This window comes from Manis javanica, chromosome 4, assembly GCF_040802235.1.
Source record: "Manis javanica isolate MJ-LG chromosome 4, MJ_LKY, whole genome shotgun sequence".
Classification (NCBI taxonomy): domain Eukaryota; kingdom Metazoa; phylum Chordata; class Mammalia; order Pholidota; family Manidae; genus Manis; species Manis javanica.
In genome coordinates, this window is record NC_133159.1 from 11,700,645 (window position 1) to 11,727,861 (window position 27,217).

A 27,217-nucleotide genomic window follows, 5' to 3' on the forward strand; every position below is an offset into this window, starting at 1 on the left:
CCTCATCCCATTTTTGCTTTCTCCACCCAACCCACCCCAAGTTTGGATATGAGACCTATTTGTTTCCGCCACTTAATTCTCCCGAAGGATCACTCTATCTTAGGGAAATTTCCAGCATGGACTGGACTGAACTGGTTACTGGGTAAGTGGAAGGCACTTCACATTTAGATGCAGAATAAAACCACCCCCACACCAACTCGGCAGCATCTTAAGCGAGCTTTGGTGTCTTTGTCTTCTGCCCCTTCCTTCTCTGGGTGTGGTGATGCAGGCTGGCCCTGCAGCAGCCTCCAGACAGGAGGATGGGTGGGCGGGCCATGCTTTCCCTGCTACTGGACCCCATACAAGCTGGGGAACAGGAACACGGACCACAGAGCTGGTCGTCTCACTTGAAATATCCAGAGTTCCTCCAAACAGACCTACACTTTTGATGCAAGAAGATGGTGCCATCTCCAAGTGAGAGGTTACAGCTGTTGAGGGCGGACTGTGTGGAAAAGGGGAAGAGATGGCGTCTCACTGCCCTGCTGACGTGAGAATGACTTGCTGCTCGTAGTTCAAGCAATGCTGTGCCCCACCTCCCCATCAAAGCTCCTGAATGGTCATTCCTGACCCTTCAGGCCCTCAGCCTGGTGGTGGAGATTCCATCAATCGAGGGCAAGTAACCATTCCCAGAATATGGCACTGGCTTGGCCAGATCCTCTCGCCGGGTTCCTGTGGAGTATGGAGCCCTCCTGCTTCCCCAAACCCAACAGAGTAGGCCCCGGGGCCTCCTGGGCCTGGCTCTCTGCCTACCTGCTGCTCTGGCTGAGTGGGCCCCTGAGCTGGGTGCTCACTTGGTTGCCTGGATCCTGGTAAGCAGCTGTGACCAGCCCCTGCTGTGCTCCATGGCAGACAGGGGAGGTCAGGTCCTAAAGCTGAACAGGTGAGAGGCCCAAAGAGGAAACTGGATGAGGGGGTGGAGTGTGTGGAGCTGCAGTCTCTAGCTCTGAATGTGCTGCCCACATCCCAACTTGGGGCAAAGAAGCCAGCTGGCTTCTAGATAGGTCCCAGGGCAGCTGTCCCATTCCACAGGAGGAAGAGCCTGGCTTTCTCAAGAAGCAGGTCCTGCCAGCTGGTCCCTGGGTGGAGCACAGCTGCCAGCTCCCCACCCCACCCAACAGGGAGCTATAGGCAGCATTAGAAAATATTCAAATTTATTCTCTCTAGGGAGCCGGGCCACGCCTTTCAGTTCTAGGGTGCCATCCATCCTTAAATAAACAGGAGGAAGAGGGATGCCTGCTCACTCAGCAGGTGGTGGACAGTCAGGGGCTGTGGGGGGTGTCTCTGCTAGAGCAGGCTGGCCATCGGCCCCATCCCGAGGGCGGAAGACCAGCTCCCCTGCCTGCAGCACCTGCCCAGCTGGCCACGTGCTGCCCGGTCCATACTGCTGGTAGAAGTCCGCATCAGTCTGGAACATGACAAGTGCCTGGGCCGTGTGGATCCGCACGTGCTGGGCCAGGCTATTGGCATCCAGGAACTTGTCCCCACAGGAGTCACAGGCATAGAGGATGTGGGTGTTGGGGTCTGTGGGAGGTAGGAGGCTGTTGTCAGGAAGGGAAGGACTCTTGGGGTCCACCAGCTTTCATCCCCTACCCCCAACGGCCCCTCTCACCTTCTTCCTGCACTTGCTTCACAGCTTTACTGATCTCGGCTTTCAGTACTTCTGTCTCGTCGGCAGTCACCGCAGCCCCCACTGGTACCACTGTGGGCAGAGTCAGCAAGGCCTAAGGTCAGAAGCACCTGCCCCTTGGTTGTCACCCCGAGGCAAGCTATTTGTGACCACCCTTTGCTGCCCAGAGCCCGCACCTGTGAGCTGAGTGACAGCTGTTGCTGCCAGCGCCTCAGTGGCCAGTGTGACCATGTCATCAACAGTGACCACGCTGACCTCGCCACCCTCCTCTGGCTCTAGGATTTTGATGCCTGCCTTGCCCTGGTGCACAGTCTTCACATGAGAACGCAAGTTGTCCACCCGGTTGAAGCCACGACCGCACTTGTCACACAGGTAAGGCTTCTCTCCTGGTTGGGGAAGGCAAGGTTCTCTCCTGCCGTTGGGGTGTTGGGGGAGGACCTTGTGGCCTTCAGCTTCCCCAGCAGCCCTGTCTTTTCCAGCACAAATGCTCTGGGGTGGCCACCAGAGCTGCTCAGAAGCCCCCAGTGGGGTCCTCATTTGAATTGAACTTCATTTGCAGCCACCTTCAGCAAGTGCCAGCACTCAAGGCTGGGCCCTGGGGACCCTTCCTTCCCACTACTGGACCCTGGGTGCAAGGGCTAGGCCGGGACAGAGGGGCAGGGGGCACACTCACCAGTGTGGATGATGATGTGCTTGGACAGGTCACCCACATTCACGAAGGCTTTGCTGCACACGCTGCACTTGTGAGGACGGATATTGTCGTGGTGGCGAATGTGATTGGCCAGCTGGCTGGACTGGACAAATCTGCGGGCCACAGAGAGAGGGGCTTACACTGAATTGCCCCAGCCAGGGAGCCTGGCCCGGGCCTCCTGCCCCACCTTCTTGGTTGGAGAGGACCCCTGGGACCACCCCCTGGGCTGGGGCAGTCCTCCCAGTTCCCAATTGAGTACTAAATTTGTTCTGTGACCCCTTCACCGCGCAGAGTGCCGAGGGACCCCACAGTGCCTGGGTGGGGGCGGGCAGGGGCGGGACCTCTTGCCGCAGCGCTCGCAGACGTAGGGCTTCTCCCCGGTGTGCTGGCGCACGTGGGCAATTAGGGAGCTGGCCTGGGTGAAGGCCTTGCCGCACATCACACACTGGCACGGCTTCTCGCCTGTGGACACGGGGCAGGTGTTTGGTGCCTGCCCCTTCCAGAGGGCCTTCCCCAGGCCCCAAGAACCGCAGGGGGTGCCACCCACCTGTGTGGATACGGACATGCCGCTGCAGAGCCCCAGGGTCAGCAAACTGCCGCTGGCAGTGGACACACACGTAGGGCTTCTCCCCACTGTGGATGCGAAGGTGCCGCTTGAGGTTCCCTGTGGTGAGACCAAGGGCGGGCCTGGTATGGGGCACCACTGGGTGGTTGCAGTGGGGAGGGGTGTGAGGGCAGCCAGGGCGCCCTCGCCTACCTGAGGTGGTGAACTGCTTTCCACACTCTCGGCACTTGAGGGGCCCGTCCGCGATGTGGATCTTCAGGTGGGCCTTCAGATTCCCCACCTATGCCAGGCAGGGGTCAGAAGGGCCACCCATAGAACATGGCCTCCGCAGCCCCTCCCGCCAGGGAACCCTGGTCCGTGGATGGTGCCATCTTCCTCGCGGTCAACGGCATGGTGCAGGTCCCCGCCATGAAGGGGAAAACTGCCCACCCCCGTTCTTTCTGGCCTGAACCCCATCCTGACTCAAGTGGCTTCCCAGTTTCCTCAGGAGAGAGGTCAAGGGCTCGATCCTGGGCAAGGGTAATCTTCTAATTCTGCTACTATCATCTCCTTTCGTCACTAAGCCGGCCTCTCCGGGAGCAGGGGCTTGCCTCCCCTCCCCTGCCTGGCCCTCCGCGTGTGGGCAGGGTGCCCCCATGGGGGTTGCACACCTGGTTGAACTTCTTGTCGCAGTGAGGACACTTGTGCTCCTTGTCGGTGTCATGGGTCTCCAGGTGGCGCATCTTGGAGGTGGGGTCAGAGAAGGAGCGGCCGCAGTAGTCGCACTGGTAGGGCTTCTCCCCGCTGTGCACTAGCTGGTGCCGCTTGAGGTTGCCCGACGTCGTGAAGAGCTTGCCACAGCCCTCGCAGCGGTAGCGTGCCTCGCCCGAGTGCCGTTTCTTGTGCAGATTCAGCAGGCTGATGAGCCGGTAGCTCTTGCCACACTCCTCACAGCCATAAGGCTTCAGCGGGCTGGTGGTGAGAAGGGGACAGGGAGAGGAGTGGTTGCTGGGTCTCCACGACTGGGGCAGGACGAGGGCGAGGCCACAGGTGGCATGGCAGTGGGGGCCAACCTGTGCGTCTTCTCGTGGGCCTTGCAGGCGGCGGGGTCAGAGAATGCCTTGCTGCACTCCCGGCACGAGAAGGGCTTCTCGCCTGTGTGGATGCGGATGTGCCGCTTGAAGTTGCCCGTGTGTGTGAACTCCTTCCCACAGTCCTGCAGGGCGCAGCGGGAAGGGGCATGAGGGGCTGCACGGGCCAGGGGGCGGGGAGGGCCGGCACCACCTGCGCCGCACCTCGCACTTGTGGATGATCGAGCCATACGCCTTGGACTCTGTGCGGTCCCCGTAGGTGCCTGAGCGCAGGCCGCGGGCCTCAGCACCCAGCTCCTGGCCTGAGTCCGTGCTCGCCGACTCCTCGCTCTCCTCTGGGGCCTCTCCCTTCTCCAGTGGCGGCCCCTCTTCCTTGACCACAGCGCCCTCCTCCTCTCTCCCTTCTCCCTTCCTGGCTGGCTCCACCTCCATTTCTGCCGCGAGAAGGGCAGGCACTGAGGCGCCTGGGAGGGCGAGAAGGGGCCTCCAAAGGACATGCCCTCAGAGCCAGGCAAATGCCAGGAAGCTGGCTTGGCAACCAGCCGTGTCAGGCCTGGGGCTGCTCCCTGCACACCCCATGCCCTCCACGCAGGCAGGCCTGTGGTGCCTGTGGTGCTTGTGCAGCACAGATAAAGGATCCCCAGGCCTGGCCCAGGAAGCGCCAGTGCAGACCACTGTAGGGCACTTGCTGCCTGTGGGATGCTGTGGACCTGCCCACTAGGGACCCCCGGCTGGCTGCACAGCGGGAAGGGTGCTGTCAGCCCACAAGCATTCATTCAGTGGGGGGCAGTGGGCTGCAAGGGTGCTCAGCTCCGGAAAGGCGCATCATCTCCACTTCTGTGCTAACAGGAAGCAGGCCAGGGTGCGCAGCCAAGAAACTCATGTCAGAGTTCCAGAAGAAGAAGAGATGATGCTGACTTAGAGGCTGAAGTCAAGGGTGGGACAGCTAGGTGAAGGCTGCGTGAAGGGATCAGCTGAGGCAGGAGAGGGGCCCTGAGGAACGCGCGGGAGAGGCCAGCCTGGCCGGGAGGAGGGTACCTTGCTCAGAGCTCTCTGACAAGGCGGCCTCAGCTTCCGCAGCAGCCATGCCACTGGTGGGGTCAGGCTTGAGCTCCACCGACGGCGGCTCCCGGGGGGCATCGGCCTTCTCCGTCTGCTCTGCACCTGGGATGGCATGTGGGGACACTGAAGGCTGAGTTGGGACTATCTGGCTAGGGATGACGAATGGCTCTCCTGGACCAGGCCTGGTAGTGGCTACGGCCCGGGCGGTGCGGGGGGGGGGGGGGGGGGGGCTCACACATGCAAACTCATGTTTATGCCTTTGCTCTGGCCGGAGCAGATGCCCCAAAACAAGCAATAGGTCATGCTGGGTAAGTGGAGCTTAAGCGGTATAGCTGCCAGTGCCACCCTCCCTCTCTGCCCAGGAGCATCCCAAGGAAGCCCCTCACTGCACTGGCCCAGGCGTCGGGAAGGCGAAGGGGCAGCCAGCCGGGGCCTCAGCATCACGACTCACCACTGGCCGCGCTCTCAGCCTGGCCGCCCCGCTCCTCTTTGGGTTCCCTGCCTGGGCCTGTGGGTGGACTGCTTCCGGCTGGCTCCAACTCACTCGGCATGGTGGCAGCAGTCTTCTCCTCTTTGGCTCTCTTGTCCTCTCCTAGAGACCGAACAGGACAGACCTGCCATTTCCCATTGGATGCCCACCACTGGGAGGGGTGAGGTGGCCCAGAACTTGCTAGCTCTTCCAGATCCTTCCTTGGGATACATCTAAGGAGTGGTTTGTTGGTTAGTTCATTCAACAAGTTATTCACGGGGCACCTGCTCTACACTGGGCTCGGGAACACAGCCGTCACTGCTGCTGCCTCTGCGAAGCTCACTCATGAGACAAGGACTTTGGCCAGAGGCCAGTGCTTCGGAGAGAAGTGTGGTTCTCTGAGGGTATGCTGCCGGAACCCAGCCACGCTGCCATCGGGGGCTTTTCCGAGGTGGAGGGGAGCAGGAGGAAGGGTGTGGGAACAGAGAGCCTGCAAGGGCAAAGCCCAAGGGCAGAGGCCTCGGACCAGACGTGGCTCCTGGCTCTGGAAAGTGGGGTACAAAGGAAGCCGGTGAAAGGCAGGCAAGGGGTAGGCACAAGGGCCCTCTGAAAGGCCTTCCTCAGACTTCACTAAGCTAATTCTCACCAGCGTCCCACGATGCTGGCAAGGCCAGATAAGGAAACGTAGGTCCAGAGAAGGGAGACAGTCCAGAAGAGCCCCCATCCAAAGCCCCTGCCCCGGAGCAGCCTGCCAATAATCGTACCTTCCATGGCCGAGGCCGTTGTACTCTCCCCAGAGCTGGTGGCCGGCTCAGCGAATGACTTGAGGGCATGGCAGGCTGTGATGATGTCCTGCATCTGCAGGAAGCTGGCCACAGCCAGCACATCGTCCACATTTTCAGAGCTCAGGCTCAGCTTGGCTGTGTACATAAAATCCAGTACCTGCCCCAGGCCTGCCAAGGACACAGACAGCCATCTCAGACCCACCTCAAGGAACGGGCACCGGCAGCCTGCCAGCCACTCCACTCAGCAGCAGGATCCAGGGATGTGTGAAGAGCAGGGTGGCAGGTCACCATCTCCCCACCTCCTGTGCTGGGGGAGAGGCAGGCAATGGGATTTTTAGCCTGGACAACAGCCCCCCAAAAGCAGCACACCCACAGAGCACAGAGGGTGTGGACACCCACCGTGCACACCCACCCCACCACAGCGCATCAGCACTGGCTCTCATCAGGGCTCTGCCTCTATCTCCAAGCTCCAGATCAGTCACCTGACCTCTCTGGGTCTCAGTTTCTCCATCTGTAAAAGGGGGGGAACAGCACCTTGTCCCGACCTTTTCACAGCATGTCACAGCATTCTACGTTGGGAGTCCAAATCCTTCCCAAGGCCTTCCTAACACTCCACCTGGCCCCAGCTCTGGCCATGCCTATCATGTTTAGCACTGGGGTAGGAGCCTCAGGACTGACTCAGCAATGGCAAGGGGTGGGGAGCTCAGAGCCACCTGTTCTCTGGCCCTTCTGCTGACCCTGCCCTATGTTCACTCTGGCCTGGAGCTTATGGTGAACTCTTCCAGCCAGTTTTCCCTTTACCACCTGCTCCCAGTCAAAACAGTCCCATTCCCCAAATGTGGCAGGAACTTGGGACCCACATGCTCACATCCTGAATCCTGTGTGGGAGACCCAGAGCACCCCACAGCTTGAAGGTGCTGCTCCCAGGTGGGCAGGGGCTGTGTCTAGTGGGCCTTGCATGGCACAGGGCCAGCCAGTTTCTGGCCCTCAACAACCTTGGCCCTGGACTCAACAGGGTACCTGCCGCGTTACTGATGTCCAGATGCACCACATCCTTCTGGTCCACGAAGAGCATCTTGAAATACTCGCTGCAGGCCGCCAGCACCGCTTTATGGGCCTTGAAGTCAACACCGTCCACCACAAAAGTGCAGTCACACAGAAGCCCCAGCTGCCGCTGCTGGTTCAGCTGCTCCAAGACATGCTGGCTGTGCTGGGGGAAATCCATGGCTGGGGAAAGCCAAAGGGCCTTCACGTTAGCACAGAGAAAGGATGCTAACCGGTCTTGACAGCCAACCCCAAAGCACCCAGGTGAGAACTGCTGGGGAGGTGGGGAGAATTAAAACAAATCCACAAAGGGCAAATAACTCCAGATAGGCTCTGCAAGCCAAGACTGGCCAATAGCACCCAGAAGTTCCCAACACCCAAAAGCATCAAGGGACCAACACAAAGCAGTCACCTATGTGTCTTGCCAGGTAATGATATTAAAAAGTAAAAACCAAACACAAAACATCAATTCCTATCAGCATTTAAAAAAAATAAAACATGGTCAGTTTAACATTGTTTACATAAAGAATGTGTGACAATCACAGAATAAAGGAAAGATCTTTGAACTGGATATATTTGGCTTTGGGAAAACCTGTCTACTTTGTTCTCATTTTTTTCAGTTTGTCCATGCAGGTAACACTGGCAGGCGTTTGGGGGGTAGTTCGGGAACCGGCCCTCTCCTGCTGTGCTCACAGGCCTCTGTGCAGGCTCCCCCAGCGCAATGCCCTTGGGGGTGGGCCCCCCGCTCTGATTCAAGGGCTCAGGGAACTACATGACGTTGGGGAGTTCTCTGCCTCCACACTGTCTCTAGAGAGGGAATGAACTCTGATCCTGACCCCACGAGCTGCTGGCCTGGCTGCAGTTTCTCTGTAAAAGACCTCACTTAATGCCTGAAAATCCCACAACTGGCTCAAGTAAAAATGCCCAGAAAAATTCCAATGAACCACAGCAGTGGTGACTAAATAAGTATCTGAAACAGCTTGCTTCCCCCTCAACACCCCTAGAGTCAGTCTCAAGATCACATTTTCTAGGGAAAATAAGCAGGCCCTCCTTGTGAGAGAGAACCACTTTCAAAATACAAGTTAACAGCCACTTTGGGGGCCACACTGCATAGATCCAGCAGGGCCAGGCTGTCACACCCTGGCCCCGAATCTGTAAGTGGCAGTGTTTTCTCTTCTGGCTCTTCTGGAACCTCTTCTCTGAGGGCTGGTCTGCTCAGGGCTGCCCTGGGCTGTTTCTGGCACGTACGAAGAATGCTCTGGGGCTCTCTGCCCCCAGGTTTCAGCAGACCCTCACTGGCTCTCTGGCTGTTCCCATGTTACAGCTGCCTCTCGGGGGTGAGTCATTCTGCCGCAGCTCTGGAGCCGCAGTGACCATGTATGGCTGTGGGGCTGTTAGGAACCACATTCAAAGCCACGCCCCCCACGCAGCCTAGCCAGCACAGATCAGCTTTGAAGGCTGCAAGGCCCACCCATCCTGTGGTGTCTGGAAGCTTTTCAAAAGTGGTGGTTTGTATTTGCTGAGCTGGGGGAAGTCACCGGACAGGTGGCAGGGCTCCATCAAATAAGGGGAAACGTGGCAGCGGCAACAGGCTGTGCGCCACACCACACACAGCGTGCCAGCCCCTGAGCCGAGTTCTGAGTTGCTGCTGCTGGGGACCTAGAAATACTACTTCCTCCCTACAACACACCCAGGACCATCCCTTGTCCCAGCCTCCACACACAAGCTCCCATCCAGAGCCCTGGCCTCCTGGAGCTCTCTGTTGTGTTGTAAGTGCGTGTGGCTAAAGCCCTTAAGTATAAACTGGGAAGAGCTGGAAGCCAGCCCTGGGTCACGATATGTCACAAGGTAGCTGGGCCCTGTGCCGTCTGTTGAGCAACCCGCTGTGGAGCCAGACCAGCTACTCATAGCACCGAGCCACCTGAGCAGAAACTGCTCGTGACGCGTAAAGGCACCCCCTCTAACACTCTTAAACCCCTGGAAAACGCAAGTTTCGGTGTGACCCGAAGCAAGGGAGAATTCTGGCTACTTTGTTCCGAAGCAGGTAAAAACCCAGAGGTTTTGGAGAATGTGGAAAAGAACCAATGTCCTGCCCATGGGTTAGACCCCCAGGCCAGGGCACTCAGGTCAGGGCCTGAAGGGGATGCACACCAGGCAAGGGGTGCAGGGGAGCAGAGGAAGGTGGCAAGAGAGGCCTCGGCCAAATCAACCCCAGAGCAGTCTCTCGGCAGTGCAGAAAAGCACAGGAGCAGACAGGTGTGTGCATATGCTCGTGGGCGCGCCCCTGAGTCCCAGTCACCAGTCATCCTCCATGTCCTGAGGACTCCCAGGGGAAACGCATCCGAGTACAGGAAGAGAGGGTCCACCAGGGCCAGATCCTCAATCCGCTTCTGAATAAGCCCCTTCATAACCCTTCCCTCCTGGCAGCAGCCTGGCTCCCCCACCTTCACCAGGAGCCAAACCAAAACCTGAGCCGGGAAGAAGTATCTCCCAGGCCCAGGAACAACTAGGGAGTACCCACCAGCTGAGCCCCACTGAGAGCTGCTCCCAGGCCCCCTTGGCCGGAGCCTTCCGAAAGCAGGACCCGCCAGCCACAAGAGGTTTGACCTGCTGGGATGATGAAGTTGAGAAAAACTGGGCCAACAGGGTGGAAAGGGCCTGTTGGCTCAGAGGTCAGATGATTGCCTGGGACCCAAGGCTGCAGGGAGCTTCCAGAGCAAGGGCAGCAAAGCCCAGCTCTCCTGGGGCTGCACAACGGGGCTGCTCTTGTTGTCAGAGGCCCTGGGGGAAGGCCCGCAGAGGCCCCTGGGTGGGGGACACCTCCAGGCCTGCAGCGCCCCCACACGGGAAGCAGCTGTGTGCTCCTGAGTGATGTCCCCCCAAAGCTAACCACACTCTCCCAAAGCGAGTGGCTCCTCCCCAGAGGCGGGTATCGGAGGAGAAAACCAGAGCCTCTGGAATTCCTCTGAGGCAGCCTGTGAGGCTGTTCCACCAGACAAATACTCCTAAAGAAGCATCTGTTCTGACAAAATGAAAGAAAGGAAATGGGACAGGATAAAAGGGGAGGTGGAGGCAGCGAGAGGTAGGGAAAGGGGGAGGAACTTGGAGGAGAAGGCTGCTCGCACAGGACCCACAGCCTGAAACAGGCTCTCGCCCAGTGTGGTCAGCCCCCAGAGGGTGCGCACAGCCCGTGGGGGGCTTGCCAGGGGCTGAATGGGGTCCTCCACAGAGAGCGGCAGCACCGTGGCCTTCAAATCTGCACGTGCCAGGGGCAGAGGAGCTCAGAAGCCCCCTTCCCCTAGGCGAAGTGGTGGGGAGGTGAGGGGCCAGGGCCAGCTTCATCCCTGCCTCGGAGATGAGCCAGAGCTAGGCATCGGCCTGCCTCCAGACCCATGTGCAATGCTCCAGAATGACCACGGCCATCCTCTGGCTGCCTCCCGCTTCCAGTGGCAGCGATTGGGTGCTGCTCCCTCAGCCCACCCTTGTGTGCAGGCTCTTCCTCCTTATTCCATCTTGCTTTGAGGGTGATAAATGTGGACCATAGCTGCTTCCACGTACGACCCTAAAAACTCAGTACAGAACGTGCAAACAGAACAAGATCACCAAGCCCATCAAGCCCAAAGTCCTCTTGCTAGAAGCAGAAAACAAAGTCCCAAACCACAGGGGACTTGCACACTTGGAGGCTGGCGTGAGCCTCCCGCACAAGCCCCTGGCTGCAGCAGGGCTCCCCTCCCACGGCGCCACCTGCTGCTCAGTGGTCCTCCCTGATTAAAGGGGCAAACCTCCGGTGTCAGAGCTGGGATGCTCTCCTGATGGCCAACAGCCTGGCTGCACGCACAACCCCAGCCTGCCTCATTCCCATATGAAAGCAAGAGGGACCTGGGGATCCCCTGCAGCATGATTCCAAACAGACACAACTAGTCAGCAGGGACAGGGATGGCATTGCACTCGTCTCCGAGGCCACCCACAATTCCTCCCATTCAACCACACCTGCTATGCTATGAGATTTCAACAGAACCTGGGAGGCCCTGTGATGACTCTGAACAACAGGATGCAGTGACTCTGTACCAGTCCCAGGCATTGCCCTTAAGAGATCTGGAACAGTCTGTGCCCTCTTGGAACCCAGCCGCCCCACTGCAGGGGTGTCAGGCTTGCCTCTTGAAGAGATCCTATGGAGGGGCCTTGGGGAGACACCAGAGCATACGTGCATCGAGACCGAAGATGCCCCGGCTGACAGCCCTGAACCCTGTATGACAGAGGCCTTCTTGGACCGTGAAGCCCAGCTACTAACTGAACGTTGTCACGTAAATCACCTCAACACAAAACACACCTCATGAAACAAAAAAACTGCCCAGTCAACGCAGAAAATTGGAAGAAATAATAAACTGCTGATGGTTTAAGCCACAAGGTTTTGAGGTGGTTTGCTTAAGTAAGAGGTAACTGATACGGATGGCAAACTATAAAGATAAGGGAACGACTAACGTATTCAGGATAACGGTTCTCTCTGGGTGGGAGAAAGGGCAATCAGGGGTCTTCTGAGATACTGGGAGCATTCTATTTTACTTGGATACACCGTATTTTTTTTTAATTAGGGTATCATTGATATACAATCTTATGAAGGTTTCACATGAACAACATTGTGGTCCACACATATTATTAAGATCCCCCCACCGTAGTCACTGTCTATCAGTGTAGTAAGATGCTAGAGAGTCATTACTTGTCTTCTCTGCACCACATTTATTATTTTAATTAAATGTGTACATTTCATACTTCTGTATGGGGATATTTTTCAAATTTTAGTTAAAAGAAAATAAAAGTGCAGTATGGGTGCCACACTAAACCTGTGCAAAGCTGGGGTAGCTCCCAGCTATGCGCCCAGCCACTCTCGCCCTGGGCCTCTGGTGTCAGTGGAGCTGAAAGAGCCGGAGAGGCTCACAGGAGTGGGATTCAGGAGGGTGGCCGCAGAGAGCACAGCCGCCCTATTTGTACTTCAGTTCCAAAACATCTGCCAACAGACTGCTGACATCAGCAAGGGTTCTCCTTGGGTCTGGAAATCCACTCTGCTCAATTCAACAAAGCCTGAACTCCAGTAACACCGGAACGGCATTTATGGGGTCTCTTCAACATGCCAAACAATACAGTGCCACGAATGGCACAGACTGATCGCCTAAAAACTAAGAAATGGCTAGTTTGGGGCCAGCTTCTACACTACTGCTTCCAAAGCTGAGGGACTGGAGGGGCAGTTCAGCACAGTGGAGGCGACAGAACTTCTTGGTCAGACCAGGTAGGATGTGGGTCCAGGTTCAGCCGCCCACCACACCGGCATGTGATCTCTAGCAAAGCTCCTTTGGCAAAATGGAGCCAGTGGCACTACTTCTCACATCTGGTACCAGATTAAATTAGGATTACATTTGGTAAGCAAAGGGCCTCTACAGTGTCAGGTATAAGGTTAAACGCTCAACAAACTACTGTTACCAGGAAGCAGGGATGCAGACCATAGTTTTTTTTTAAGCCAAGACCATTTAGATGGTTTCTATATAACCTTTCATGCTGGCACCTCAAGGACACACGATAACTACTTGGTGACGTGACCTTGGTAATAAGAAGTTGTAATCATAACCCATTATTCCTTCTAAATGTAATCTGGAAAACTCCCAGAGCCCAATTAACATTATGAGAGGGAGAGAGTTAAGGGAGGGGCACCAGGCAAAAGTCACTCAGAGAGACTGTCTCCACGGGGGAAGCCCTTTATATTGAACAACTGCTCTGTTAAACCCCAAGGGTGCTCCTGGGTGAAGGCTAGGGCACCTGCCCAGAGTTCTCAGTGTGTCCAAACAGCACTCACTACTACACCTCGGACTCAAATGGGCACCTGTCAAACATGACATATTACCCAGGTTGTTAGCAAGCACTGAACTGCAGGCCTGGTTTCCAAACTGCCACACAGAGGGAAGCCATTAAGCCAGGAAACAACTGGCCTACCACGAGGAGTCACTGACAAACCACAGCGCGGTTCCCAGAACACCTTGTGCCCAGCTGCAGGCCTGGACGTGACACAGCCATCTCGTGTCCAAGGGCCTTGAGGAAACTGAGAGTAGGTGACAGGGATCAGCTTTGGCTTCCAGTTGCTCAGCATTCCTGATTTTCTAGAAATACAGGTGGGTCACGTATATTGCTCAGCACACACAAACTCAGGCCGAGGGAATGAAGTCCACAGCAGGCCAGCCTTGCAAACAATGAAACCCACCTGCCTGGTGCCACAACCCACCCCATGTGACAGCCGACCCTTTGGAGTGCAACTGGTGGAGAGGCAACTATCAATAAACCACCCCTTCTCGCATTTTCCTCCTTGGCTAGCAAGCATTAGCTTTATATCATTATGCTTATGCTTCTCAAACTTCTACAATCTATTTCCCCTTTAGATAAACACACAAACCTGACCCAGCCCTTCCCAGCAGCCCCAGAGTCTGACACTTCATTTACTAGAGAGTAGCCCCACCTTCTACATAACCCTACAAGCCAAGATTCAGTAGCATTTTCTTTGCTGAACTTTGTGCTACAAAAACAGTGATTTTTTAAAAATCTAAAAAGCATCTAACTATAAAATTGAATTTGATAGCAACTTTGCTTTTCAAACCATACAACTTCCACTATCTCTAAGATTTAACCACATTTCTGAAGAGGGTGCAGACATCCCCTTCCCTGACAGAGGCCACTGCTCGAGGAACACAGCTGCATGGCAGGCTGGCTGGCCCTGAAGACAGTGCTGCCCCATGTCCTAGCGTGCCCGTGCAAGTTTAGAGTCCATTACTTGCTCTGGGGACTCTTGAAGCTTGACGCAGGGTAAATTAAGGGCCTTGCTACCAAAAAGAATCAGAACATGTGGGACTTGACAGGATCTGATCATTCTCCCAGCATCCCTCCCCGCCCCCTGGCCCCTGGCAGCAGCACTACAGCCTCCCAGGAAGAATGTACAAGACACTGGGGGAGGGAGGGTCCCCTGTGAGCGTGGGACGAGGGTGGGAAGGAGTGATATCTGTCACTGCGTATCCTTTCTGCATTTTGCGTCTTACCATTTGTAAATGTTTTCAGTTAAAGAATTAAAACTGATAAAGTAAAAAAAGGAAGGAGGGAAGAAGGAAGAAAGAAAGAAAACATCCACAAAGTCAGAGCTCCATCGTTTCTGATTACTATAAAACTGTTAAGACATTTTCTACAAGATCTGGTGACTAAAAACTTCTCAACAGGAAAAAATTTCTCATAAGGGAAATGGAAAATTCTGATAATTTGCACAAAGTATGTGTCACTCAAGAAAACTTGATGATCAAAAATACCTTGAGGGAACAAAACTGAAAATCCCCTCCGAGAGCAGCTGGCAGCCTTTCCCAGACACAGATGAGGCCCTCGGGCACGGCCATGAAGCCTGGAGCCGGGACAGCCCGTCAGGTGCCCTGGGCAAGAGTCTAAACCTCGGCCCCTCAATACCCTTTCTGTAAAATGCGGAGGGTGACAGGAATTCCCGCTTCATACAACTGCTGTGGGTAACTTCATCATTCTTCTTCTTATATATAAACCTGTGCCAGCAATACTGATAAATTATGGGGAAAAAAGGGAAACCTAATGCTCTATTTCTTGCCCAATCTTCTATAAACGGATGTGAAATCTCATCAGTAACCCCAGCGCCCATCACAAATGAAGTTTCAACCTTTGACAAAGGACCAGCACCTGTAATGCTCACTGTGCACAACAGGAACTAGAGCGCGAGGCAGGGGTGTTACGTGCTTGAGGGAAAAAGCCACCATCTGTCTACAAAGAACACCCTGATTTTGGACCGGCAACAGGACTAAGAAGGCAAAACAGGACAATCCCAAAGAAAGGATTAGTGGCCCCATGAAGCTAGTTAAAGTCCAGACGCCAAGCCAAACAAAAGCATGGAAGTTGAACACCGACTGCATAGAGGCGGATGTATCTGGGCGTCAATGTCGCACATGTTTTCCACGTGACTGACTTCTCTGGGTTTGTTTCCTCAGTAGGATTAGTGACGACTAAGGTCCCTGCTAGTTAGGTTTCCTAAGTGTTAAGTAGATTATTTCATCAGTAAGATTGCCAGGTCACAAACACATGTATTTTAAGTAGAAAGAACGCGATGTGAATGACAATAAAAATGAGATACTTACCTAGCATTTAGCAGATTCTCTTTCCATTTAAAACTTCGCCTGTATTGGAAATCTTACCTCTTCCAACTATGAATGTGAACTATATATAGGACACGAACATCAACCATGAACTATATACAGAAGCCAACATCAAACTGTGTATTTACTGTTCCCAACAGGATTCAACTAAAGTCGATGTTGAACTCGACTGGGAAAAACCGTGAGGATACTTTGAGGAATATTTTGGGGAATCTCAAAAATGTATGTTAGACTTAGATAAAAAAGTGGTCAAGAATTCAATGTCTCAATTTCCAATGACTTTTAAAAATCTGTTGAGCTCTGCGAATCCGGATGCTGTAGGGAAGCAGTGTTTTGCGACAGCAGCCCTGGGAGGATTAAATGCAGCTCAGGGCCCCAGCGCTTCCCCGTGAACAAACAGCCGGCCAGCCTCCAGCCCCGCAGGTCCCCTCCACCTCAGCACCAGGGAATCAGCAAAGCTGCTGGAAGCCTTTTAACGGATGACTCGCAGCCCTGGCGGTTTCTTTCAGCCAGCCACTCTGAAGTGTCAGTTTCTGAGAAACTTAGAAACCACCCCCAAGTGCTGCCAGGTGCCTGGTCCTAAGGCAGGCAGCCTGAGAGAGAGACAGAGACAGAGACAGAGACGGAAAGGCAGAGACACAGACACAAATAGAGATGAGAGTGCTTGCAACACCACAACTGCTCTGTAAGGGGTGCAGGCCAGCCCATGGGGCACTTAGCAGGCCACAGTTGGGAAGGGGTAGGTACACAGACTTAATACTTAGGGATATGAAGGGTTGGTCAGAATCTGTGTTCTGCTTCATTCATATCCCCCTTCTCAACTTCACAAAATGCAAATATCAACTGGGGGTAAATGCTTACAGCCTGTATGGTAAATAAGATTAATAATCCTGATAAACAAAAGGCCTCTTCAAAATTAATCAACAATGAAAGCATAGGACCACACAAAAGTGTGGACATAAATGTTCATAGCAGCATTATTCACAATAGCCAAAAGGTGGAAACAAGCCAACTGTCCATCACATGATGAATGGATAAATAAAATGTAGTCCAGCCATACAATAGAGTACTATTTGACAACAAAAAAGGACTCATCTGTGCTACAACATGAATGAACCTGGGAATTATTATGCTAAGTAAAAGAAGCCAGTGAAAAAAGGCCGTAAATTGCACAATTCTATTTACATGGAATGCCCAGAATAGGCAAGTCTATGACAGAGAATTGTTGCCCAGGGCTGAGGGCGACAGAGGTAAATAGGGAGTGACTACTAATGGGTGGTGGGTTTCTTTTGGGGATAAGGAAATGGATAGTGGGATGGCTGCATTCAAGTGCACACTTTAAATGGGTGAATTGTACAATATGTGAATATCTCAATAAAACTGTTATAAAAAATTAATCAACAACAACAAAAATCTCCCGACAGAAAAACAAGTCAAAGATTTAACAGGCAGTTCACAAAAGAACACAACTGGTCAGTATACTCTGCATGGAAAAAAGATGTTCAGCCTAAATAAGTACAAGATACCACTTCCAGTATCAGACTGGCAAAGATTTAAACAACTGACAGTTGCCATTGGGGGCTAGGACAAGTTCCCAGTGCGTAGGAGCCTACAATGGTTCCCTCTGCCCAGACAGCAGCCTGCCAGTACTGAAGCCAAGTGTCACTGTGTTCACTGGGTGGGTAAAAATGAATGCTTGGGTTAATTTAATTTGAATTAATGCTTGAGCCTGTGGTGATGTCCCAATCTGATGGGGTATTTCACCCAGCTGTAAGGAAACTGAGTTCTGGCAAAGGACTGGGAGTTGGGACGGTGGCTTTGCCCAGAGGCAATGCAGACTTGCTAATAATAAGCTTCACCCAGCGAGGCAGCATTGTTTCCCAAGGGCAGCAGTGTGTGGAGAGACCACCGCCAGTGGGAAGGGAAGGCCGGGCTAGCTGCTCTGGCAACCTGCCTGCAGGGTGTTTCATTGACAGTGCCTCATCAACACCCACAAGAATCCTGGGAGGGGAAGCTCTTAATCTATCAGCCCTGTTGTGCAGATAAACAAATCAAAGCTTAGAGACCTTGTCACCTGACCTAGGTCTCCCTGACTTGCCCAGATTCAAAGCCAAGTTCATCATACTCCAAGAGGTGTGCTCTTCCCACTTCTGACAAGGACAAATATGGAACACTCGGCTCAACGAATCCTTAGTCTGTCCCAAAAGGGCAAATCCTCTGCCACTGATTGGCACTTACCGACTCTGCTTCCTTATACTAATGAGTGCTACAAAACTTCCTATAAAACCCACAAGTGAACATTACTAAGTCTAACCTTAGCGTCTGGGGCTGCCAGATAGAACACAACATTAAAACTCAAACATGTTAACTTCTGGAAGCACGGCACACCAAGCACAATGGCAGAAAGCTGCAGATGCTGAGGAAAAATGATGAGACGCCTTTTAACCTGAATCACAGAACTGGCAAGTCGACAGCAATACTCAGAAGTCAAACAAAATCGAGTCACGCTGGAATCCAGGGAGCAAGTGGAGCTTCGAGGCGGGTATGAAGGGCAGCTGTGGACGAGCAAGCTCGAGCTCCCCCTGCCCATCCACAGAGGGAGGTCTCACGGCTTAGGCTGAGGCCCCAAGGGTTATACCTCAGTGGAAAGAAGACTGCCCAGAAAACTGCCTCTAGCCAATCTAGGATAAATGGAGGCGGTAAGATCCCCCTGAGAATCTAGATGGCCATAAAGTGACCACTAGATGGCCCCCAAATGGACTACAGCCCAAATTCACATAGCATAAAAGATATATTTCAGGTCAATAAAAAGTGATCTCAGAATGAAAGTATTAAATGGGAAAAGAATGAGGACTAACTCAAGTAGTAAATAATAAGTGAGTAAATCTAAACAACAAATACAAAGTTAATGACATGTTCTAAAGTTAAAAAAAGAAAAACTTGAATACAGCCAAAAGTCAAGGAGCTTGTGATAGGAATTAAAGTGTGCTGGAGCTCTTAAATACTTCAGAGCAGGGTGTAAAGACACTGACCAAAGTTAGACTTTGGTGAGTTACGTAAATTGAGAAACATACCGTGTACATGGATTGGAAGACTCTATCATAAAAATGTCAGCTCTATCCAAGTTGATATATAATAAATTCAGAAAACTATAGTCAAGGATCCCAACACTTTTCATGGAATTTGACAAGCACAATCTAAAATGAAGATGGGTGAGCAAAGGGCCAAAGCCTTACCAGATACCAAGAATTGTTATATAAGATTTTAGTCATAAAGTCAGAGAGAGAAAGAGAGAGAGAATAAATGGTAAAGAGCCCAGAAACAGACGCATTCATTTGTGGACACTTTAATATGATAACAGCTATTGGTGACATTTCCAGTTACACATGAAAAGGATGTATATTTTCAATAAATAGTAGTGGGACAATTCGGTACGCTTATAAAAAAAGAAAACAAATCAAGTCCTTATCTCACACCCTACACAAAAATAATTTCAAAAGGACTAAAGAACTTAATGTAAAAGGCAAAATCATAAAATATTTGGAAGACAATACAAAGGGGAATATCTTTATAAACCTGAACTAGGGAGGAAGCTCTTACAAGAGAACAAAAAGGGCTAAAAGAAAAACATCAATAAATGACATTAAAATTAAGAATTTCTGTTCATTTAAAAAAACAAAAAACATAAAGAACCTATAGGGAAAAGACAAGTCACAAACCAGAAGTGGACAGTTACAACACATACAACGGACAAAAGATTAGTATCCAAAAAAAGTCTATACAGTATAGCACAGAGAAGACAAGTAGGGGCTCTGATGGACAGTGACTTCAGTGGGGTGTGGGGGGGACTTGATAATATGGGTGAATGTAGTAGCCACAGTGTTTTTCATGTGAAACCTGCATAAGAGTATATATCAATGATACCTCAATTAAAAAAAAAAAGTTTATATGTCATAAAAAGACAAACAACTCAATAGAAAAATGAGCAAAAGATTTAAGGAGTTGTATGACAGAAGCTGAAACCTGAATGACCAGGAAGTATATGAAAAGATGCTCAGGAAAATGTAAACCAAACCACATGAGATCTCACTGAGTGCCCACCACATTAGTAAAAATTGTCAAGTCTGGAAATCCCATGGTTGGGAGGATGTGAAACAAACAGAACTGCCAGGTGAAGTGTAAACTGGGGAATCCACTTTGGAAACCACTCGGCGTGATTTGGTCAGACTGAAGAGGCACACACACCTGTGACTCAGTCCCCTCCTCGGGATGCGCCCTGAGGAGGCGGGGGTGTGTGGCCCAGGCAATGTTCACGGCAGCACCTACTGTCTCGGCAAAATACTCAAACGACCCAAATGTCCGTCAGCAACAGAAAAGATAAGTGCTCATGCAATGGAACATTATTCCTCAGCGGAACATGAAGGACAAGCATACGCAATATGGATTCACTGCAAGAACACATGCAAAGCAAAGAATTTAAGTCACTGAAGGAGACAACATAATTATATTATGTTCAAAAACAGGCAAAATTCAATGACACATTGTTTAGCGACGCAAACACATGCGGTGGAACCATAAAGAAAGGCAAGATGATGATAAAAGCAAAACTCAGGGATGCCCTGGGGGTGGGGGTGGGACAGGGTCCTGGAGGGCTCGCCGAGGGTAATGGTAACACTCTTCTGTAAACTGAATGATGGCTGCCTGGCTGTTCCTTGCATCCTTCTTCTTTATACTGTACGTATTCTTTGGCACCTACTCAATATTCAACAAAGATGATTTACAAAATTAAACGATGTTATTTCAGACTTTAAACAGCGTTTAACAGGGGAGTCCCTGACAGGGGCCCCCAGCCCCGAGTCGAGTCGCGCCAGCTGAGGAGGGCTTCACTGGGCCACCCTCGGGCTCCAGAGACACACCTGCCCACTGGGCCACACAGCCCTCCCGGCGGGGCTGGAGGGGGGCTGCTTAGCCTAACGGCTCCGGGGGAAGCGTACGGGGCAGAGAGGACAGGCCCTACCACCAGGCCTTTGAAGACCTGGCGCTGAGCGCCCTTTCTGGTTTTGTCTGGGGGGTGGGGCTTCTGCTTGCTTGTTGCTGGTTTTCTTGAGAAACCACAGATGTACAGCACCATGTAAGGAGTACAGTGTGACCGTCTGGTTTGCATATGTTATGAAGCAATTACCACCACAGGTTCACCTAATACCCACCTTCTCACATAGGTACAATAAAAAAGAAGAAAAGGAAAAATGGAAACAGATTTCCCCTTGGGATGGGAACTCGTAGGACTCACTCTCTGAATGACTTCCCTAAGGAGCGCCCAGCAGGGTTAGCTGTGCTCCCGGCGTCGGTGAGTACGTCTGACGTCACCGTGCACCCGCCAAGGCTGCTTTCTGGCCTGGTTCCTGCCCTCAGCTGGAACTGCCGCCTCTGAGCCCCTGCACGCTGCCGTTTAGACATGAGTGAACGGCTTGGTTCTGACCAGACCCTTTCCTCCCTTCCTTTAAAGCTCAAGGATCTCGCTGTCCGATTCACGACAAGCGGGTTGGAATCCAAGAGCCCAGGTCCCGGCTTTCTGTCTGTACCTGTGGTGCTTACATTACTGCAGTGGACCTTCGCTGGCCCTCGAACTGTCAAGCTCCTGAGTCCCAGGAGGATGCTGCGGAGAGCCAGGCCCCTCGGCTGACACTCAGCGCGCACATCTGTGGCACTCAGGACTCAATGTCTACTCTTTGACCTTTATTATGCCAATCATTTAAAGGTTGTGAACAGTAAAAAGTAGACGACTGTGGTTTCCACGACAGTACGGTTTTGCACAAAATGTATTTGGAGGTTCTCATTTCTCTAAGGTAGGAGTCCCTCCCTTTTGTGGCATCCATCACCCAACAACACGCCACCCTCCCTGACACCACATCTGAGCATCCCCATGCCACCCGCTCCAGCACCACCCTGCAGGGCATTCCAGGATGGAAGGGTGGGGGCCACCTGGTCTTTTTCATGGCAAACTGTTAAAACTCTGAAGTTCAGCCCACGAGGCTACGCTGTCAGCATCTAAGCAGGCTGCACGTCTCGGGGTGTGCGCAACCAAATCAAACCTGTGATTCTTGAAAAACAGTCTCCCCTAGGTATACCTACAGACATAGGTGCACAGAAGAGCTCTGCCAAGATACCCAGTTATCAGGGAGGGGCACTGGTGCAGGTGGGGAAGGTCACTTACCTTCCACAGAACATTGTTTCATACCTTCTGATTCTGTACCTCGTGCATGTATTCCTATGTCAAATATGTTTTTCCTCCTCAACTCTGCACCCTTTCTTTCCTGACCCTCTCCAGCGTCCTCTTCTAACTACACACAGTAACACCAGTTACCAGTTACAGAGTCAAGGACTCAACTAAGCATTTTACATGCATCACCTCATCAATAATTCCACCCAATAAAGTTACGTGAGATTCATCATTATCCCCATTTTACAATGGAGGAAACTGAGGCTTAGAAAGGTCAAGTAACTCTGCCTGGAGACACACATCTATTAAGTAATAAGAACTAGTATGAGCCCAGATATGTCTGACTCTGAAGTTCATGCTTCTAACCAGCACCCTATACTGCAGGGTTCTTGGCCGGGCGAAATTTTGCCCGGATGTTTGGCCATGTCTGGAGACACTTTTATTGTCACAGCTGGAGGTAAGTAGGTACTAGTGGCATCTCCGGCTGGAGGCCAGTAATGCTTCTACACAGCCCGAAGTGCATAGGATGGCCTCACAACAAAGACGTTCACAGCCCCAAACGTCAACAATGCCAACGGAGAAACCCCGCTCTACCAGAAAGACAGAAAACAGAGAAACTCTCCCGCCCTAAACTTTTATAGTTCGGGTCACAGTTCATCATATCTGCATCCCACGTTACAGCCTGAATGCAACGAAGTCAGCCGGGTCTCCTCTGTATAGCATGCCAGCCCGCATCACACGGGCGTTCTCCCCAGCGCCTCAGCTGCTGGTTCCTCTTCAGCCAATCAAGGCTGATCGTCCACCTGACAGCATTTACTGCGCACCAGCTCTGTGCCAAGAAATGAGCTACAGTGGGAATTCCAGGAGAAACGAGACCCTGTCCCTGCCTGCAGGATGCTGGGCCTAACGGGGACAGACAAGGAAACCTCTGATCATGAGCTGAGGTAAGAAAGCACTGAAGGACTGGTTCAGGATGCCAAGAAAGCACAGAGAGGCTCCAATCTCAGCTGCACGAGCTGCTGAATGGGGCGCAGAGAGGCCTCCCAGAAGCATCTGACCTTGACGGAATTAAACAGGCAGGGGCAATCCTTTCCTTCCCACCTCGCCAGACCTTTCAGAGTGTTGTCTCTGAAACCCACAAACTGACAGCTTTAATTAGAAAGCCTGGGGAACTGAGAAAAACAGGGAGGGCACAGAGCAGCCTTGATCCTCTCTGTACAACTCCTGCCCCGAGGGAGGACAGCAACCGGGCTTCCCCATACGTCTAGGCCTTCTCCCTCTGCACTCCTAACTGGCCCGTCTGGCTTCAGACCGTCCTGTGCCTCAAAGCAGGGGGTAACTAGCATGTACAGGGCAGACCCTGGGAATTACAGGCTTGAGCTCACATAATTCTCAGAACAATTCTGTGAAGTAGATATTGTTACCCCTATTTTACAGATGAGGAAACTGAGGCACAGTGATGAAGTAACTAGGCCTGAGGACATAGAGCGACGGAACAGGGAAGCAGGGGGGCAAGGATTCTCACCCAACATCAGAGTCCTGGCTGCCTCTCTCTGAGGGGACCTTCAAAATCATCAGCCCCAAATATGTCATTCACCCTGGACCACCGCGACCTCAGGAGAGCCTTCCAGCCTCAGGTGAACTCCTGTGCACCACACACTTCTGAACGACCTCTGTGGTGTTCTGTGCATTATGCAGTGATTGTCCACACGGCTAAGAGCTCCTTGCTCCCAGCATGCTGTCTTGCTCATCTACACATCCCCAGCACCTAGCAGTGTCTGTACATCAGGCAACAGAAAACACGGAAGCTGCGAACACGCCTGGACTCCCAAGGCCCACACGGCATAGACCCTCCCAAAGCCAGAGCAGCCACCTTGGGGAAAACCCAGGCCCCCTTCAGCGGTGCAGTGGCCTTCCCTCAGGGTGGGCCCATGAGCCAAAGTCAGCAATCCGGTCACATCGGAGACCAAGCAGGTTCTCTCGGCCAGCTCTCCCTCCAGCGCCGGGAGAGTCACAGTGCGTTCTCTGGTTGTACACCAAATGCTTATGTTTGGGCACATGCTGTACAAAAAGATGTATCTTCAAACATCAGAACTTTAAAAGGAATGAACACGTGCTCCCTGCACTGTCTTTCCCTTTTGCCACATGGAATGCATACATGATGGCAGGAGCTAGAGCAGCCAGATTGGACTATGACATGGAAGCCTGGGTTTGAGCAAGGAGAGCCCCGTGTTCCCAGACACTTCACGGATCAGAGCAAGATGCCCTCCTGGTTCTGGACTGTCTGCTTCCAGACTGGTAAGGGGTGAAGAATAAACTATTTTGTTTCAGCCACTGTATTCTGGGATTGCTTTGCTGGAGCATTTTAGATTGTATTTAATTAAAACACAGTGTGCACACTGCCCAGTGATTAACCTAGTCTGGTCTTTGTTGGTAAAACAATAATAATGATATCAATAATTTCCTGAACTAACTAGGATTTTGTCATTACTGTGTAATTTTAAAGAAAAGGCAATGCTGAAAGGGTGATTTGAAACACACTGAGCCTCGAGAACAAAGACGAAAACGGACTGATCACCTGCTGTTTCATCCTTGAGTACTGTGGACATACCTCAGATTTCCAAGCAGCCAAGGCTATTCTTTTCTGACAGTTTGTCTGTGCAAACTCCAGCTTGGCTCTCCTCCTCCGGCTCATTACCTGAATCAAAGACACCCAAGTGGAAAATCTGATGAGAACCCAAAGGGCAACTGTCCCCAAGAGCTGCCCTTTTCTTCATCCACCAAACACAGGCAAATGCACTGAGCACAGAGCGTGGCACAAAGTAAGTGCTCAGCAAACATTCAAGGGGAACATTACTGGCCTGCTGCATGCCACACCCTGTGCCGGACACCTGGGACACAACAGTGATGAACCCAGTCCCAGGCCCCACACGCGGAACACCTGCTCACAGAAAGACATAACGCAAGGTTGACAAGCAAGAGCAACAAGGCTGTCCCGAGTATTATCACAGCACTAGTGTCCCTCTGGGCTGTCCCGGACACTTGACTTCCCATTTCATCCCTCACCCTAGGTGAGCACATCTTCGCCCCCAACTCTAGTGACCCTTGATGACAACGGTTAGATCACCACTGCGCAGCTCCACTTGAATGTTCTACAGGCACTGACTCTGACATATTCAAAACCAAACTTATCTTCCCTCCTCAACGCTGCTCCCCATCCTGTTCCCTATGGCATTGAGCAGCGTCACCACCCACCACTCGAAAACTTGGTCAATCCTGACTCTTCTCTGCCTCTAACTCCCTCATCTAAGCAATCATAAGTCAATTCTACCTCCAAAAGAGCTCTCCCACCCTCTGCTTCTAACCTAAATCAGGGCCATCCTCATTTCTCATCTGCGTTATGCTAGCAGCCTCCTAACTGGCCTCCAGGCCCACTGCCTTTAATACATTCTTCACACAGCAAAAGTGATCTTTCAAAGCCACAAATCTGATTCTTAAATGGGCTCCCCTTAACCTAAAATTTAAAGTCGTTAACTAGGTTAACCACAGCCTGCTTCCTTAGTCTCACCTCTCATTTCTGTCTCTAGGCAAAGAACTTAATTAAATTACAAGAGCTTTCAAGCTTTCTCACAAACTCCACCTTTAACTAAGAATACTCCCCTCTTTCCTGCCTCGGCTCTCCTAAGCATCCTTTAGATCTCAGCTTCCTGGGAGGCAGAGACCTCCCTGGAATCACCTACACTGAGTGAGGTGCCTCTACGCTGTGTTTCCAGAGCAAGGAGAACTTTCCTGCTTCTCGGAGCTCTGGGTGATGATCTTGATGTGATAAGCGATAAACACAGGCAGCGTTCACTTTGTATCACTAAGGGTTCACAATACTTTATTCCTATTATCTCATTTAATCTTTTTAACAACCTTAGGAGGGAGATTTTCTTATCATCTCTACTCTAAGGACGATGAGACCAAGGCAAAAGGAAAAAGCCAGAACCTAACGTGCTTGAGGACACAGCTGGCGAGCACTGAGTCGGGACTCAAACCGCGGCTGCCTGGCTCCACAGTCCACACTTTCAACCACTGCGCCAGGATCAAGTCTGTCCCGTTCTTAGAGCCTATCAGGTGCTGAACCACCGTCTGGGGGCGAAATGAATGAATGAATTAATCGTACACAGGGGCAGTGTCGGCTCCCGTTCGGCCAGCACCTCCGGGTCAAGCAGGCCTGAGCCCTCCCGCCCCCGCGCGCCGCTGTGCGCTGCCGCGGCACCCGCCACCTCGCGGCAACACAACGCCCCCCCGCCGCGGCGCGCGGGGTCAAGGGACGGTGACAGCCGGGCAGCGGGGGCGAAGATGCCACCAGCTGGGGTGTCACCCAACCAGGGCCGCGACTCGCGCTCCCCCTGAAGGGTGAGCCGGTCGGCCCGCCCCTTCCCTGCCCGCTCGCTGGGCGGCGCCCCCAGCCAGCTGCCCCGAGCCCTCCTGCCCCGCGGAGTCCCTTCAGTCCAGGTTTCCTCCCCATTTCACTTCCCTCCCCTCCCCCACACAACCGCTCCCGGCGCCCCGCTGCGCCCCATCCTCCGCCGCCTCCGCCCGGCTCCTTGGACACCCCTAGCGTTGGGTGCTAGCTGACCCTCACCTGCCATGTCCTGGGCCCCACCGCAGAGGGAGGTGCATCACGGCCGCGAGAAAGCCAGGGACGGCACTTTACAGCAGACAAAGGGCGCCGCCATGTTAGAGTCGGGCGGAACCGACCTCGCTGGCTTCCCGGCTGCAACTTCCGGCGCATGCGCATCGCCGGCGCCAGCCGCTGGCCCGAGGACAGGCGCATGCGCTTTACTATCCCGAAGTTTTATATTTCAGTACTTGTGCACTTAGAATCGTGCACATTGTAACCCTTCCTTGGCTTTCTCTTCCAAATACAACAGTAACAGCTTCTACGTGTTCAGCGCTTACTGTGTGCCATGCACTGTGTCAAGCCCTTTACGCTTATGATCTCATTAAATCTCACCAACTGTGTTCTCCCCCTTTTGAAGAACGGACAACGAAGGCTCAGAAGGGGTAAACGAACTTTGACCGTTGTCACGCACCTTACAAGTGGTGGAGCAGAAATGTTAACCTTCTTGGGGCTCCAAAGCTGCAGTTTCCCGATGATGTTTTTTTCTACTTTCTCATTCATCAATTACCTCCTTCTCTATTTAGGGCAGATGCAGAATTAGCCTGGGTGTGAATGAGGATGCCTGGGAACAAAAGCGTCTGCAGCCCCGAAGAGTCCCACTGCAGCTTCTTTCCAACTTTTCAGCACCTCTCGGCCACTGACTTCTCTACTTCCTCACGGTTCCTGGGTTTCTTCTTTCTTCACTTCTGATCCTGTTTATTTTCCATGATCCATAGTTTCAACAACACTCTATGAATTCCTTTGCTCCCTTGACTTCTTGTCACAGGGATTTGGTGAGTGT

The 27,217-nt window shown here is 52.5% G+C and overlaps 1 protein-coding gene across 8 annotated transcripts; it reads right to left on the minus strand.

The window, feature by feature from the left end:
• Positions 1 to 42: 42 nt before the first annotated feature.
• Positions 43 to 26,552, minus strand: ZBTB17 (zinc finger and BTB domain containing 17). 8 transcript variants are annotated; one of them, XR_005056401.2, is made up of 18 exons: positions 26,398 to 26,552; positions 24,379 to 24,465; positions 7,329 to 7,535; positions 6,288 to 6,476; positions 5,506 to 5,646; positions 5,031 to 5,156; positions 4,197 to 4,456; positions 3,975 to 4,117; positions 3,573 to 3,873; positions 3,115 to 3,202; positions 2,905 to 3,021; positions 2,699 to 2,819; positions 2,340 to 2,470; positions 1,843 to 2,052; positions 1,649 to 1,738; positions 1,388 to 1,560; positions 790 to 911; positions 43 to 481 (listed from the first exon to the last, which is right to left on the minus strand). XR_005056401.2 is itself a non-coding variant. In XM_073233260.1 (17 exons), the coding sequence occupies exons 3-17, from the start codon at positions 7,531 to 7,533 to the stop codon at positions 383 to 385; spliced, it is 2,394 nt and encodes a 797-aa protein (XP_073089361.1). In that variant the 5' UTR covers positions 7,534 to 7,535; positions 24,379 to 24,465; positions 26,398 to 26,552; the 3' UTR covers positions 43 to 382. The 8 variants fall into 8 exon arrangements, 7 of the variants coding, with proteins under 7 accessions (XP_073089361.1, XP_073089362.1, XP_036855842.2 ...); XM_073233260.1 differs by lacking the exon at positions 790 to 911; XM_073233261.1 differs by lacking the exon at positions 43 to 481 and having other exon boundaries at positions 492 to 911.
• Positions 26,553 to 27,217: the final 665 nt, after the last annotated feature.

Coding starts and splice junctions, on each gene's coding strand:
- ZBTB17 (XM_017665938.3), bottom strand. CDS start 7,533: ATGGATTTCCCCCAGCACAGCCAGCATGTCTTGGAGCAGCTGAACCAG. Junction 3,203..3,572: donor GCGACAAGAAGTTCAACCAG/GTGTGCAACCCC, acceptor TGCCTGGCATAG/GTGGGGAATCTGAAGGCCCA. Junction 2,471..2,698: donor TGCGAGCGCTGCGGCAAGAG/GTCCCGCCCCTG, acceptor TGTGGCCCGCAG/ATTTGTCCAGTCCAGCCAGC.